This window comes from Miniopterus schreibersii (genome assembly GCF_964146895.1).
Source record: "Miniopterus schreibersii genome assembly, chromosome: 10".
Lineage (NCBI taxonomy): Eukaryota > Metazoa > Chordata > Mammalia > Chiroptera > Miniopteridae > Miniopterus > Miniopterus schreibersii.
Window position 1 is genome coordinate 52,132,386 of NC_138110.1, and position 14,727 is coordinate 52,147,112.

Below are 14,727 nucleotides of genomic sequence, written 5' to 3' on the forward strand. Positions count from 1 at the left end.
AATATGGGATGGAGAGGATAAGAAGTCCTTCCTTTGTCCCCAGGGAGACAGCCAAATGACAAAGGAGGGCCTGGAGCCACTGAGCTGGCAGTCATACAGCCTTGGCAGCGATGGTACCAGGGCACTGAGAAATCAAGAAAGGACACGCTGGCTGTCCAGCCCAGACTCTGGAAGGACACAGTGTGGGCACTGGCAGTGGTGCCCAGAGCATAGACGGGGCCACAGCAAATCAGCAAGGTTGGCAGCTTCTCAGTGAAAGGGAAAGACATGTTGCCCAAGCAGCTCCCAAAATCTGTCTGAGGCAAGACTGTCCTGAGTCCCTCTCAGGCCCCAGCTCTGTGCTTGGCTCTGCCGGGACCCAGCCAGGTCTGAGGCTGTTCAGAGGAAAGAGAATAAGAATCTGTAGGAAATGGGGGCTGGAGCTGAATCTTCAAGGCCCAGAGGGGTCGTTTCAGTTGTTCAACATCATCAAGAACACGGATTGTTCCATCTTTTCTGAGTAGGTTCCTTTGGCCTCTTGGAATGGCTCCCCTCATTGTCCCCAAATGGCTGCTGTAGCTCCAGCCATTACCTCCTCACACATGAATAAAAGCCAAAAAGTTTCTTCTCAAGACATCTCTTTTTAAAAAGTAAAATACTTTCCCAGAAGCTCCCCAACAATTATCACTTTGTATTTCATGGGCCAGAACTGTGTCACCTGACACTTTCCAAACCAATCACTGGTGGGGAGAGGGGCATGGTTCTTATTGGTTTATAAGAGTCACTGTTGACAAGGGCGGGGCTGGGCACTGACCCAGCTGAGGCAGGATGGACAGGAAGGAAGAAGGAGGGGGAATGAACTGGCTGTTTGCCAAACTTTAGTGTTTCCTGTCACCGTTTTTTACACACCATAAAGCACAGTCAGGCTGCACTATTGAGTGTTTCTTGTTGGTGCCCTGAGGTCTCCTCTGCTCATGCCCTGCTTTCTTCATGTAATTCCCTACCTCATCTCCCCATATCCAAATCCTCCTCACCTTTCAAGGATCACCTCCTGTGCCCCTCTTCCAGGCAGCCCGCCATGGTTACCTAGCTAGACATGAGCTCCTCTGAGCCTTTATGTCAATGCATGGTATTCCTGTACTTCCCATGTTCTCGTGTTTTATTTTAGTTTGTTTTTATATGTTAGTTTCTCCTGTTCATCTGTGGGTATGTACATTTAATTCACAGGGCCTGGCACACAGTAGGTCTTCACTAGATGTTGATTCATTGGATAAATGAGCGACTGCAGAGATTTCATTGATTAGAATCTGGTGACTTTGCCACAAGCCTGTTAAGAACAGGGCAGGGGCTTTGGCTTACTAAAACACCGAACCTGCCCAGGGCCCAGCACAGGGCTTGGCACACTGTTGGAGTTCAATAAATGTTAATTGAATAGATAACTGAGTAAATGGCACACGACAGGTGTGCCATAAATCCTAAATGAATGTTGCTGCTCTCTGGATGGTGAACTTCTGGAGGGAGGGAATTGTGTCTTTACATCTCCGTCACCCCCAGAGTATCTAACACCTTGTCTGGCCCAGAGTGGATGTCCTGTAAGGGTCTTTGGAATGAATGAATGCATGAATGAATGTCTCTACCCTAGTCTGTGAGGACCTGGAGAGCAGGGATCACATCTGGCCTGCTTCCTGGCTGTTGAGCAGCACTTACTCCTGGCACAGCTGCCATGCATGTGGAAATGTGTCGTCCCTGTAGTCCACCCAACCCTGGTCACCCTAGCCCCTGCCACAGGGACTCCTGGTCCTCCCGTGTTCCAGCACCCAAAGGGGTAATGCCTAGCTCAGCAGGGGGCCTCTCAAACCCTGCTTCTGTAGCCACCGTGGCTGATGTCCATGCTGTACCAAGCAGTAAGACATTTCCTACATTGTCCCTGCTCACTGTGTGGACCCGCCAGAGTGACAGAGCCTCAGTGGGACCCAGAGCATGGCAGGTTATCAAGGGCTTCCTGAAGACTGATGCTGTAGGGAATTCTCCCCCCAGAGCTGTGTGGGAGCTGGAAGGAAGGTGAGCCCACCGCAGGGTGGGGACTGGGGGCTGATCCCTTCTTCCCAGATCCACTAGAGAAATTCATAGCTTCAGGCAGCAGCACAAAGGCTCGGCTGAGTCAGTCACAGGATGGGTGGGGGCAGAGCCTCACTTGTTCTGCTTGGGGGTTTGGGCCCAGTGGTCCTTGGTGAATGGTGGCAGCTCTGTCACAGCCTCAAGGCAGGAGTGATGAGGAGGGTGGAGGAAGGGGTTCAGAGGTGGGGGTCTTACTGACTCATCTATGCAGCTGAAGCTGCCCTGGTGGCATTCCTTGGACATCAGTGCATATTCTGAGGCTTTGTCCTGAGCCCTCCCTGCTGGGTAGAGGTGGGAGCCAGCGAAGCAGGCAAAAAAACCTTCACAAATCCCTAGAGGGCCACAACCACCCACACATAGGTCTCCACCCACTTTCCTCCCAGTCTCTGATCTCATTGCAGTCAAAATGGCACACCTACCACTCCACCAAAATAGCTTTTATCAAGGCCACTAATGACCTCCGTGTTGCTAAATGCAATGGTCAGTTCAAAGTCCAAATCTGACTTGATGTCTCAGGAGGATGACTGTATAATTTATCATCCAAGCTGAGAGTAAAAGGGGTGGGGCACTATTAATAGGAACCATCACAGGCAAAGCTACCTGTGGGTCACACCGGGTCGCCCACCTAACAGCACACAACGCAGCTGGTGACCTGTCCTTACAGCCCTGTCTGCTGCTGGCTTCCAGGATAGCTTCTCTCTCCCCCCTCCCCTCCTCTCCTATCATTTTGTTTCCTTCCCTCTTCCTCCTCACCTCCCCAATCTCTATATGTTGAGGTGCTGGACCTCTTCCCCATCCATGCTCACTCCTTGGTGAGTGCATCCAGTTTCAGCTCTAAGTACCATGAAAATCCCCAAGTTTATATCTGCAGCCAGGACCTCACCCTTGAGCTCCTGACTGTAGGTACCGTTGCCTGCTTGACATCTCCAGTGGATGTTAATAGGTATTTGAATGTAACATGTCCAAAACTTGATTGTAACACGGCCAAATGAGTCCCTGATCTCCTCAGATCTGCTCTGCCCACAGTTGTCTTCAGCTGGGTAAAAGGAAACCCTGTCATTCCTGTTGCTTGGGCTGTAGGCATGGTCATTCTGACCCATTAACATATCCTTCAGTTCAGCCTCACTTCTCAGCACCTCCACTGATCCCACTTGGTCCAAGCCACCATTACTTCTCACCCGAATTATTGAAATAACCCCCTGGCCCCCATCCAGCTCCAGCTTCCCTCTGTTTTGAACACAATAGCCAGCCAGAGTGATCTTTTAAAACAGAAATCAGATCATGTCACTCCTTTGCTCAAACCCTCTTAGGGGTCCCATGTCACTCCCAGAAAAAAACTAAAGGAGACCCTGCAGGCTCTGTTGCCCACCTCCATCGCTCTGACCTCACCTGCTGCCCCCCTGCACTCACCTCACTTCAGCAATGCTACACTCTTTGATGTTTCTCCTGCAGGCCAAGCATGTGCTGACCTTAGGGCCTTTGCACTTGCTGTTCTCTCAGCCTGGACAGGTCTTCTCCCAGCCATGTTTGCAGCTCCCTTCTTTCCTCCCTCCAGATCTCTGTTCAAATGTCATCTTAACCATGATGCCTTCTCTGACCAACTTATATAAATCATCACTTATAATAGATGATTGAGAGAGAGCGCAAATCCCCCCATGCCAGCATTTCCTATGCCCCTTACCCTGCTTTGTTTTTCTCCATAGCTCTTAGCATCTACTGACACGTTGTTTATTTGTTTATTGTCTGTGCCCCCTCTAGACTTGCAAGGTCAAGGACTCTGTTTCTTTTCACTGTGCCTAGAACAGCACAGACTGGAAACTCATAAATGTCTGTGGAATGAGTGAATGTGCACCAGACACACACACATGCTGACATCTGTGATTGCAGGCACACGCCAGCACGCGCATAGGAACCACATGCTCATACGTGGACCCGAGGGCACATGGATTATAGGAGGTGAGGCTGCAGAGTGGACAGAGCAAAACCTACATTTACTGTCTTTGTCTGGGGCTCGGTTGTTAATCCCATTTGGGATTAAACAACTGTTGCGGTAGGTTGAGACCTGCAGCCCAGAGAAGGCTACCAACGTGCCCAAATCTCATGGTGAGGCCCAGCAGAGCCAAAAGCAGCCTCAGGACTGCACAGCTGCCTCCCATGAACAACTCTGAGTGTCAGGACAGGGTCTTATCATTGACACCCACTCAGGAAAAGCAGCTGGAGCAGGAAAGTGAGGAAGGAAGGGAGAGAGGAGGCCGAGGTGTGTGCGGCAGAGCTGGGCAGAGTGGTGAGGAGTTGGCAAGTGGCCAGGAAACCTGGCCAACACGACCGAGGGAGGACCTGGTGGGCTGAGGCATGAAAGCCTGAGTGGGAAAGAGAGATGGAGGTTGTGAGGGCCCCGCCCCTCAGACCATAGTGCAGGATGGACCCTGTGCAAGGGTGCGTGGCCAAGGAGGCAGGTGGGGGCTGAGATGTAGCCACCCTTATCCTGCCAAGGGTGTCCCCCTGGCACTGGGCTGCATTCACTCAGACGGGGGTCTTTTCCATTCCCTAGTGGTTCTCTACTCCATGGGGAATCCAAGTCCTGGGTTCGAGGTTTTGCTCCATCACCAAGTATGCTATGCAACCTTGGACAACACCTTTGCACTTTGCCCCTTTCTAAAGTGGGACTTGACCTCCAGCCTTTGGCCCAGGCAGCCCTTTCACAAAGAGCTCCCTCTCCTCCCCAGCACCCCAACTTCCTCATGTCCAAATCCTTCCTGTGCTTCAGCTTCAAGTGCCACATTCTCTGTGATGCCGGCCCCGCTCTGCAGCCCTCTGTGCTTGGCCCTCAGAAGTTAAGGACTCACATCATGGAATCCCCTTATGGCCGTGTACTATTTCAGTCTCCTGTGGATTTGATTGTACTAAGTTCCTCCAAGGGCTTCTCTAAACACTCACAATAAAATGGAAACTGACTTCCCTCCTCCAGGTCCTGCCTGCTGTGGCCCAGACCCCTCTTTCCTGCCTCATCGCCAGCCACCCCCTTGCTCTGTACCAGCCACAGTGGCCTCCTTGCTACTCCTCAGCTTGTTCTAGCATCTGGACCTTTGCCCATGCTGTTCCCTCTGTGTGTGGAACCATTTTGTGCCTGGCTCCTTCTCATCCTTCCAGATCTGTCAAATGTCACCTCCTCTGAGAGGCCCTCCCTGATACCCTGTCTATAACATCACACCCACCGCAGACCATTCATCATTCTCCTCCTCCTTTTTTCCTGCTTCATGTTCCTTCTGAGCATTTATTACTCCCTGAAACTATATTGTAGATTCCATTCCTTTATTACCAGAAAATCAGCTCCATGAGGTCCAGGACTTCATCTTGTTTATTGCTTTGTCCCCAGTGCCTAGCACAGGGGCTGGCATCAGGGAGATGCTGGTAAATATTTGTAGAAAAAGTAAATGAATAACTGGAAGAAACACATCTCTCTCCTGATATAAAGCTGATTGCATCTTGCTGTCTTACACAGAGAAATTATTTTTAAAGTATGTTGAGTAAATGAATGAAATGCATTCCTGTCTCCCCAATTGTAGAAGATGCTAATATCTGATGAATGAATGAATGAATGATTGACTCTTAGTGTGTGTGCACCTCCCCTCCCCACCTTGTAAAAGGTGTCAGAAAGAAAAAAGAAAAGAGGGAAGAAGAGAGAGCAACAGTGGGGACCTGCGCACACTGGGGGTGTCCTCTTGTTTCCACCTCCTGTGCCCCCACAGGCCTCCCTCCCACCAGCCCCTCCCTCCGCATCCCTGCGGGCTGCCAGGAGCCCTGGAACTGCCTGAGGAGCCAGGGGACCGCTCCCGCTGCACGCGGGGAAGTCATAAGCTCCAGGAAATGAAGGCTCCGGAGCAGCGCCTCCTCCTCACCCATAACTCCAGCCTCCTAACGACCAGCCCGGGCCGCGGTTATGTGCAGAATCAAAGCCGAATCCCCAGAGGCAGCAGCACCGCTCCGGGATTGCGATAGGGGCCACCAGGGGGGGGGAGGGGCTGCCAACATCCCTGGGTTGTGCCATCACACCCAGGCCCCGTGGAGTGGGCGAAGGGGGGAGGGGCAGGGGTGCTGGGGATGCTCACAGCGGGGCGCAGGCGGCGCTGACCTCCATTAGTTCAGGGGCCTGGAGGGAAGGAGGGAACGGGATGTTCAGGACCCCTCCCCTCATTCTTCCCTGTGGACTGTTGGTGTTTTCTCATTGTCATTGCCCTGCAATGCAGGTTTAACCCCTCACCTCCCAACCGATCACTCCCTACCTCAAAACCCCTTCCATAAAGAAATTCTGGAGCCACTATCGGGAAAGAGCACTGAGTAGTCAAGCATCCGCAAAATGGGTATAAGATACCAACTTTCAGTTATGACTCACATGAGTTAGTGAGTTAAAACAAAGGCAAGAGAATTGCCCACTGTGGCATCTGGTTAAAGGAGCTGATCTGCATTTCTCCTGCCCCCCCAAATTCTATCCACTTCTTTGTCCACAGCAGGACCTGGCTGGGGCCAGGTCAGTCCCTCCCACACCCTCTGCCCAGCCACACACAACATATTCCCAACTTAACTCCTCACACTAGCCAGACCACCCAGCCTGCCTGCACACTCCTGTGCTGGAATGCCACATCTCTTTCTTCCTACCTGCTTAGGTGCCCCCTCCTCCAAGAAGCAGCCCTGATTCTCTCCCACCCATCTGCCCCTTCTAGACACCTGTGCCCACTCCCTTCCCTGAGCCCTGTAGGTCTCAAGTTGTACCCCCTTTGATAGCCCTGATCACTTGCCACCTGCATTTAGGTTGTTATTGGGGGTCTCGTCACCCATCCCGCTAAACTGAGCATCTGTGTCTCTGTCCTAGCATCCTGCCCAAACCAGGCAAAGTATAAACTCAAAGGAAACGAGTTGTCGAACTGAGCTGAACTGGCTTGGGGAGAGGAGTGGGGATTGAGCCCCTCACTTCCACCCACTCTTCTCAGTGCCTGAAATTCCTCCGTTAAAGCAGCATTGCTGTCCCCTGTAAACACCCACATTAAGCCATTATTCATCATTATTGCTTGAGTAGGAGTTAGTCCCTCAGATCCTTTCTTGCCGAAAGCAGGATCTGATGGAGGGAGGGAAGGAGAGAGATGGATTGATCTGGGGACTGCGTGCTGGTCCAGGAGTGGGGAGGAGGGGTGTCTGAGGCTCTGGGAAAGGAAGGTTTTCTGGGGGAATGTGGAGACACAAAAGGCAAGTTCAGAGGGGTTGTAACCCTGCCCAAAGTCACATGGGCACCTCCAAGCAAGGCCCTCTGGGACTCCGGTGCCCCATTCCTGAAAGGGAATGTAGAGGGACTAGCATGAGATCGAACGGCCTGCCCTGGGCTCCTGTTATGGAAGGAATGACCTCTGTGCCGCTGTGGGAGGGCACGAGTGGTGGGTGGCAGGCTGGGTGCTGGCCTCTGTGTGCCCAGGAGGCCTAGGTCCTGGGTGCTCCTGATGACCCTTCTAGAAGGGCCTGCTCCTTCTCTAGGGTGAGGGACTTCTGGGGGCTGGGCTGGGCTGGAGGGACTGTGGGCCAGGGGCAAGGGAAGCAGCTCATAAGTTCCCTGCTTCTGTGGGCAGAGGGCTGGTGGAGGACCCCTGAGAAGGAGCTGGGGGAGGGAGCTGTGAGAAGAGGTGGGGTGGGGGCTAGGAGATGTCGGAGAGGAGGGGTGTGTGATGGGAGTTGAAAGGAAGGATTCAGGGCTGGGGGTGTAGGGGAGGAGGCAGGACTACTTCACTATGGTCCCAAGAAGGCAGGGACCATTATGGGTCACTGTCCTATTGTGTTTGTCCTACCCTGCACAGTGCTAGCACACAGTAGGTGTTTAATTAGTAAGGAAGGGCAAAATATAGGCTCAACCTGCCCCGCCCTCACATGGAGGCTCCTCTGATGTTCTCTTGTTTCTCTTGCAGGCTCTTGGTCTGGACGACCCCTAGTCCTCTAAGGATCCTTGGATCTGTGGGCCCCAACCAGCACCCCTCTGCCCAGGGACCATGGCGCGCACCAAACTCCGGAGCTGCAGAAGCATTGCCTGGTGATCCTGCTTCCCAGGCTCCAGGGGGCGCGGGCGGGACCCCGGGGGACGTCCATGCCCGGGGTGCGGCCGCGCCCCCTCCCCCTCCAGTTGGGCGCCCCGGCTGCTGGGTGGCGTTCAGGGGCGCCGGCCAGTCCGGGCGCCCCGTCGGGGGGCGGCGCCCCGGCGGCCTTGCTGAGGCCACCATGTGACGTGGCGCCGCTTGGCGGTGCCACCTGAGCTGTGACTCCCTGGTGCCTCCCGACGTCCATGCTCCTGAGCCCCAGCGCAGGCCAAGCATGAGGCCACGGCCCGAGGGGCGGGGGCCGGCGGGAGCGGCGCCGTGGCCCGCGCTGCTGCTGCTGCTGTTGCTGCCGCCGCCGCCGGGCCACCTGTGGGCCGCGGGCTCGCCAGCGCCGCGGGCGCCTGGGGCTCCGCAGGAAGGCGCGCTGGGCGCCGGCCGAGTGAAGCGCGGCTGGGTTTGGAACCAGTTCTTCGTGGTGGAGGAGTACACGGGCACCGAGCCCCTGTACGTGGGCAAGGTAAAGTGGGACCCCGCACCCGCTGCCCCGTGCCCAGGACCCTGATAGACTCAAGGGACCCCAGATCCCCTACCCCCTAAGTGCCTGGTCCCAACTGCCTTGGCCCGAGGCAGACACCAAGGTCACACACTCTGCTTTCCTTCCCTGCCTGACCCGCGTCTCTAGTCCCTCTTCCTTTGTGTCAGAGCAGAGAGTGCTAGTAGGTAAGCCCAGTCCATCCTACAGCTAGATGTATCTAGAATGTAGAAACAAATTTGCAAATCTGAACATGTCCCACACGCACTCTCCCCACTCTGCTTAAAATTCTTCAATAGCTTCCCATGCACTTGGGGACACACCCAAATTCCACCCCACTGCCTACAAAGATCCCGCTCCCCACTTGAGTTTCAGCCGCAGGGCCCTGGTGCCTCAAGCATGCCTGCCAGCGCCCCTTTTCCTAGGTTGTTTCCTCCTCCTGAACTGCACCACTGTACAGCTCCCACTGATGACTTTATACTCACACTCAGGTCTCTGCTCAATTGCCATTTCCTCAGAGAAGCTGACCCTACCACACCAAGCTAGGAGAGCCCCCTCCTATATGTGACCATCCCTCCCTGTTATGTGCCCTCTGACGCGAGGTATCTTTCCTTCATATCACTTAAGTATGCATGTGTTTGTTTGATTATGCATTTAATGTGTGTCTCTCCTCTTAGACTGTTTGTTTTGCTCACTATTAAATCTCCAGTGCTTAATGCAGACATTGCTCACAAACTATTAATTAAATGAGTGGATGAATGAATGAATGAAACTTTCTCAAACTCTGATGGTTAATGTGGCTAAAGATCTGTGCCCTAGGAGTTTAAGGAGCTGAGGTCTTTGAGATGCGATGCTGGAGAGGCAGTGGCAAATAAGATCCAGCCTCTGCCATGTGGGGCTCCCCAGAGTGGCAGAGACACCCTGGTGCGTAAGAAACTTCACAGGTCAGCACCTGGCACTGAGAAGGCATTCAGTAAATGGTGTCTGTTGGCTGGCTTTTTAGAGGAGAAAACACCTGCGCCGGGTTTTGATGTATGAGTAGGAGTTCATCACCCTGATGGGAAGGAGAGCATAACCTATGGAAAGACTTGGAGTCTTGAAGGAGCCCAGCTTATTTGGAGAATTGTTGAGGTGGAGGGTACTTGTAGGGCATAAAAAGCAGGGTGGTACCCAGGGAGAGTTCTCTCGCTTCTGCTAAGGCCAATCAGCTTTCCAGGAAGTTTTGGTCAGCAGAGATGGGTGGAGATCAACTTTGGAGTTTCCTGTGTGCTGAGAGTTGGGTCTGAGAATTGGGAAACTGACCAAGCTGCTCAGTTTGGGGCTCAGGGATCAGAACCCTAAACAAAGACAGGAGGAAAGCCTTGATGTGAAGCTTTCATTTTGCCTGGCAGGAAACCCAGATTTTCTCTTGTTTAGACAGTCATACCTGATCCTTGGCTACTTTCCCCCTCCGTACATGTGGCTGAAGCTGAACCCCACAACTGAGCAAATGAGAATTTGACAGATAGAGCTCAGAGAGGTTCATGTCCTTACTCAAGTAAACTAGTGGGAGAACCTAAGACTCCTGACTCATAGCCAGGGGAGTGAGATGGTGGGTCTGGTAGAATGCGGTGAGGGGAGGGGAAGGAGCCAGTGCCAGCTGGATAATAGCTAATAGTGAGGTAGCTAAGAATGCAGGCTTTGGAGCCAGACACACCTGACCCCGAGGCCTGCTTCCGCTAACCCTCAAACCATATTACCTTAAACAAGTCACTTCACCTCTCTAGACGTCAGTCTCTTCATCTGTAAAAGTGGGGCTAAAAGAGCTCACTTCATAGGGTTATTGAAAGAATTAAAGAAGAAAACTGAGCACGTAAAGTGTTCTGCCTGCGGCCTGGTTGCTTGTTTATTGTTTTCTCATCCTATATAAAGCATTTAACTCTTGAACTGCAAGATAGAAATCATTGTTTCTTTATGAAGGCGAAGAAACTGAGGTTGAGAGAGGGCAAAGTCATAGAGGGCCCAAGTGGCTTGGCCAGGATTTGAACGCTGTGTGTGGGAGGCCAGTCCCAGCCTGATTCTCCAAACCTCTCTGAGACCTCCAGGCCTGGGAGAAGGATTTTGGAAAACCCCAGAGCGACAGGGAAAGGCTCTGACACATCTGCCTAAATGTCAGCTGTGGTGGCCTCAGGCACCTCAGCCCTGTTGTCTGCCCAGCAGCTGGGGCTCTGAGAAGGCCCCCTGCCCAGCCACCACCCATGTCCTGAGAAGATCAGAGAACCCGCCAACTCACCGCTGTTGTCAGCATCCATCCAGCCATTACCATCATCTCAGTGACATGAGTCAAACCCCACCCCATCTCCTAGAACCACAGTCTGTCAGCAATGGGAGGGCCCTAGTAAGTTCCTTCATTATAAGATGGGGCCAGAGGCAGAGAACATCATGCCAAAGCCACAGCAGCACAGTGATAGAATCCACCCATTGACCAGATCTCCTGACACCAGCTCCTGGCCCCAAGCAATTTAACTATTCTGTATGAACGTCTACTGTGACGCAAGCATTGTGTCCAGCCCGGGGGTCTTCTCACAGCAACCTCTCCCAACGTCCCTGCCGCTGTCATGACTATGTCATCCTCCCCCTTCATCATCTGCACCCAGAACCCCTCCTCTCTTGCTTTCAAGGCCACCTCCAGAAAAGCACTCTGTGCAGGGAGGAAGGAGAAGTTTCCATTTCTTTGCAAACATTTGCCCAAAGCACACTTTTTTATGAAAGGTGGTATAGTGTGTGGTTCAGGGCCGCAACCCGGAGCCAGACTGCCAGGACTGGAATCCCAGCTCTGCTGCTTGTTATCTCTGACCTTGGGCATGTTATTTAATGCCTCTGTGCCTCAGTTTCCTTATCTGTTGAGTGAGGCTGTTCCTAGCACCTCCTCAAAGGGTTGTGATGAGGGTTCAATGAGTCAGCAATGTTAAGAACCTAGAATAGTGCCTGGCATGTGCTCATTATTAGCTTTTATTCTCATAGGGCTCACCTGATATTTCCACTACCTTGAGAATACCATCTACACGGACACCACAAACCCTGCTCTAAACCCTGAAAGCCTCCTGACAACCTGATGTCCTGGTTTCTCACCGGAGTGGGGGGAGGTGGTCTCTAGCCCACTCCTCACTCTAGGAATATGAGCTGGGCTTTTAAAAATCCTCCTGTCTCCTTTCTAGTAGAATCCATGTTTTTACAAGTGGTTGTGTGTGCACACACATGCATACACACACACACACACACACACACACACTCATGTTTTCGCTCTTTGGGGAGAAAGGACTTCTCCACAGTTTCAGTTAATTCACTGCTTCCAGGTCCCCTGCCCCAGGGAGCCACTGGGAGCATCTGTCCTTGTCGAATTCCAAAGGTAGCTTAGCAACAGCACCATCTCCAGTGAACCCCAGCCCCAACGGTAACCTATTTTACAACCGCCTCCTCCATCACTCACCGCCAGGCTCCTGTCAGCACCCGCAGGAACCGCTGGGCCCTGAGGTTGTCACCAAGGCCCCACACCAGCAGCTCCCGTCACTGTCCTGACCCCTCTGCAGCCCAGCCCACCTCTTCCCCTCACCTTCTCACAAGACCCACCCTTAAAGCAACCTCCCAGCATTTCCATACAATCTGGGTAGTTGACTAATCCCTTTTCTGAACTGTAATTTCCCCAGAGGCTTCTGTCAGCTGGATGTGGATTTTGTAGGGTTTTTAATTCTTTTTTTTAAAAAGCTAGAATTATGGGGTCAGCCCTTATGACCAACTCCTGTGGGCGGTGAGATCTATTTTAGATATACGGCAGGATTAAAGTGGGAAGGAGAGCAGATTTAATTAAGTTGCTAATATTTAAAGAAAATTGATGAACTCCTGGTTTACGAGTAGCACAGGCTCGAACAGACCCCTTATTCTGGGAGAGGCTTTTTATTTCATTTGCTTTCCGTTTAAATCCTGGGCTCGTTTTATTTGCGTAGCTGCACTGTCCATTTAATTGTCTTTAATAAGGAAAACGTACCTCTGCTCGCATTTAATTTTGATTTAATTAGGAGGAAGTAATTAATGGCCTCATAAATCCTGTTTTTCAGCCCCCCGGGTGAGAAGCGCTCACTCTTGTGTTTTTCATGTTGTTTATGATCTAAGGCTGGGGTTGGGGAGGGGCGGCGTCCTCCGGGGCTGGTCCACGCTTGATACAGTGGAAAGAACCCAGGATGTGGAATCGGACGGGCTGTGGGGCTGCCTCTTGTTAGCTGTGTAACTTTAGGTAGGATATAGGCCCTCTCTGAGCTTCAGTTTGCCAATCTGTACAATGGGGAAAGAATAGTCTCTGACTCCCAAGATCACTATGAGATACCAACGAGGTCATGATGAAGGGTCTGGAAGTTTGCCTAGTGACTCCCCTCCCTAGTCTAGCTCATGGATCTGAAATTTAACAGACTGGACCTTCCAGAAATCCCAGAAGACATTGGGGAATTCTAAGGACAGCTGTATATTTCACTACTCATTTATTCAATGTGTTTGGTGCTGTGCCCTGTGCTGGATGCTGGGGAGATGGAAACAAAGCCATGTGCCTTGCCCTCAAGGAGCTCAAAATCTCACACTCTCGTGTGCATACGCACACACACACACACATTCCACTTTCCCATCCCCCTTGTATTTTCTCTGCAGGCATTGTCAGGGCACTAGCGTGTGCCAGGCGTGGGGAGTTCAGACAGAGAGTAACCAAGTTAGCCCATGCCCCTGACGCCCATGACAGCTGGGAAGACAGATGTGCAGCATTGAGGTGTTATAGGGTAGTGTGCATGGGGCAGGGGCCAAGGCAGGGTGAGGGTTCTTCAACCAAATAGGAGGGCATCTGAGAGGGCTGCTTAAAGGAGGAAACAAGCTGAGTTTAAAACACTCCAAGCGGATATTGGGTGATGGCTCCTGTATTTCCAATGGGTCAAGATTTGAGCAACCCTCAAATCCTCCTGAGACTAGGGTGAGAAAGGGAGAGGGAGTGAATCTACACTGAGCACCGACTATGTGCTAGAAGCTTCCAGATATGATCTTTTGAGCCTTTGAAATCTGTGGGAAAATAATATCAGCCCAATCTACAGCTAGGAAAACTGAGGCTCAGAGAAGTATTGCCTCTTACCCAGGGCTAAGCAACAGGTCTTTGACAAGGTTGAAGCTGGCACCCAGCCATTCCTGAAGCCTGTTACCTTTCCAGATTTGTGATTCAAAGCCCTTTTCCAAATGATGAAATAGAGGCTCCAATTGAAAAGGCTGCCAATGACTGTGGCCTGTTGAGTGCAAGGCAAAAGATTGGTGCCTGGCCTCCCTTTACCCCGTGCAGCTCTGTGACTTCCCTCCTCCTCTGTCCCTCTTCCTTAGCCAGAAACATTGAAAGTGGACCCATCAAATGCCCAGAGGCTGCAGAGGGACCAACCTGTGCATAGGAGTCAAACAAATCAGGGCCCATCTCAGACTCTTCACCTGGAAAATGGGGATACATTTATGTACATCATAAAGTTAAATCAGATTTCTGCAGAAGCCTGCACACATGTTGACATGCAGTAGGTGATCCATAAATGAGAGCACCATCCTCCAGCCTCCACTCAGAGCTGAAAGCCTTGAGAAATGTCCTAAGATAAGGCCACAGGCACTCGCTCTCCACTACAGAGCCAGGGCTGAGGCAAACAGGGCAGGCAGCCCCAGCCCAGCCCAAATCCTCAGCTCCAAGCTCCCGCCCAGGCCGACCAGCCCTGTCAGACTCTACAGTCCCCAGAGGGTAGCCACTGGGCCCAAGCGTGAACTCTGTGTCATTCTTTATGGAAAAACATCGATGACATCACCTCTGGGTTCCACTCATCCCTGTCTGGGGTCTGAGATAAAATGTCAAGGGCTGCAGGGGCATGAGGGAGACCCAGGAGAAAGAAAGAGAGGGAAACAACCATTTATAGAATGTTTAGGTCATTGCAAGTTCTCATTCAATCCTCACCACACCTGCACCAGGTAGGGCTTGATCTGATTTCT

General features: G+C 52.2%; 1 protein-coding gene across 1 annotated transcript in view; it reads left to right on the forward strand.

Moving 5' to 3' along the window:
• Positions 1–8,445: 8,445 nt before the first annotated feature.
• The window catches only part of CDH22 (cadherin 22), a gene marked incomplete at both ends in the record, with an annotated part of 68,569 nt that continues 62,287 nt past the window's right edge, over positions 8,446–14,727 (forward strand). Inside the window, one exon of the mRNA XM_081149067.1 lies at positions 8,446–8,688. Within this exon, the coding sequence (XP_081005193.1) occupies positions 8,446–8,688 (243 nt within the window). The remainder of the gene's footprint in view (positions 8,689–14,727) is intronic.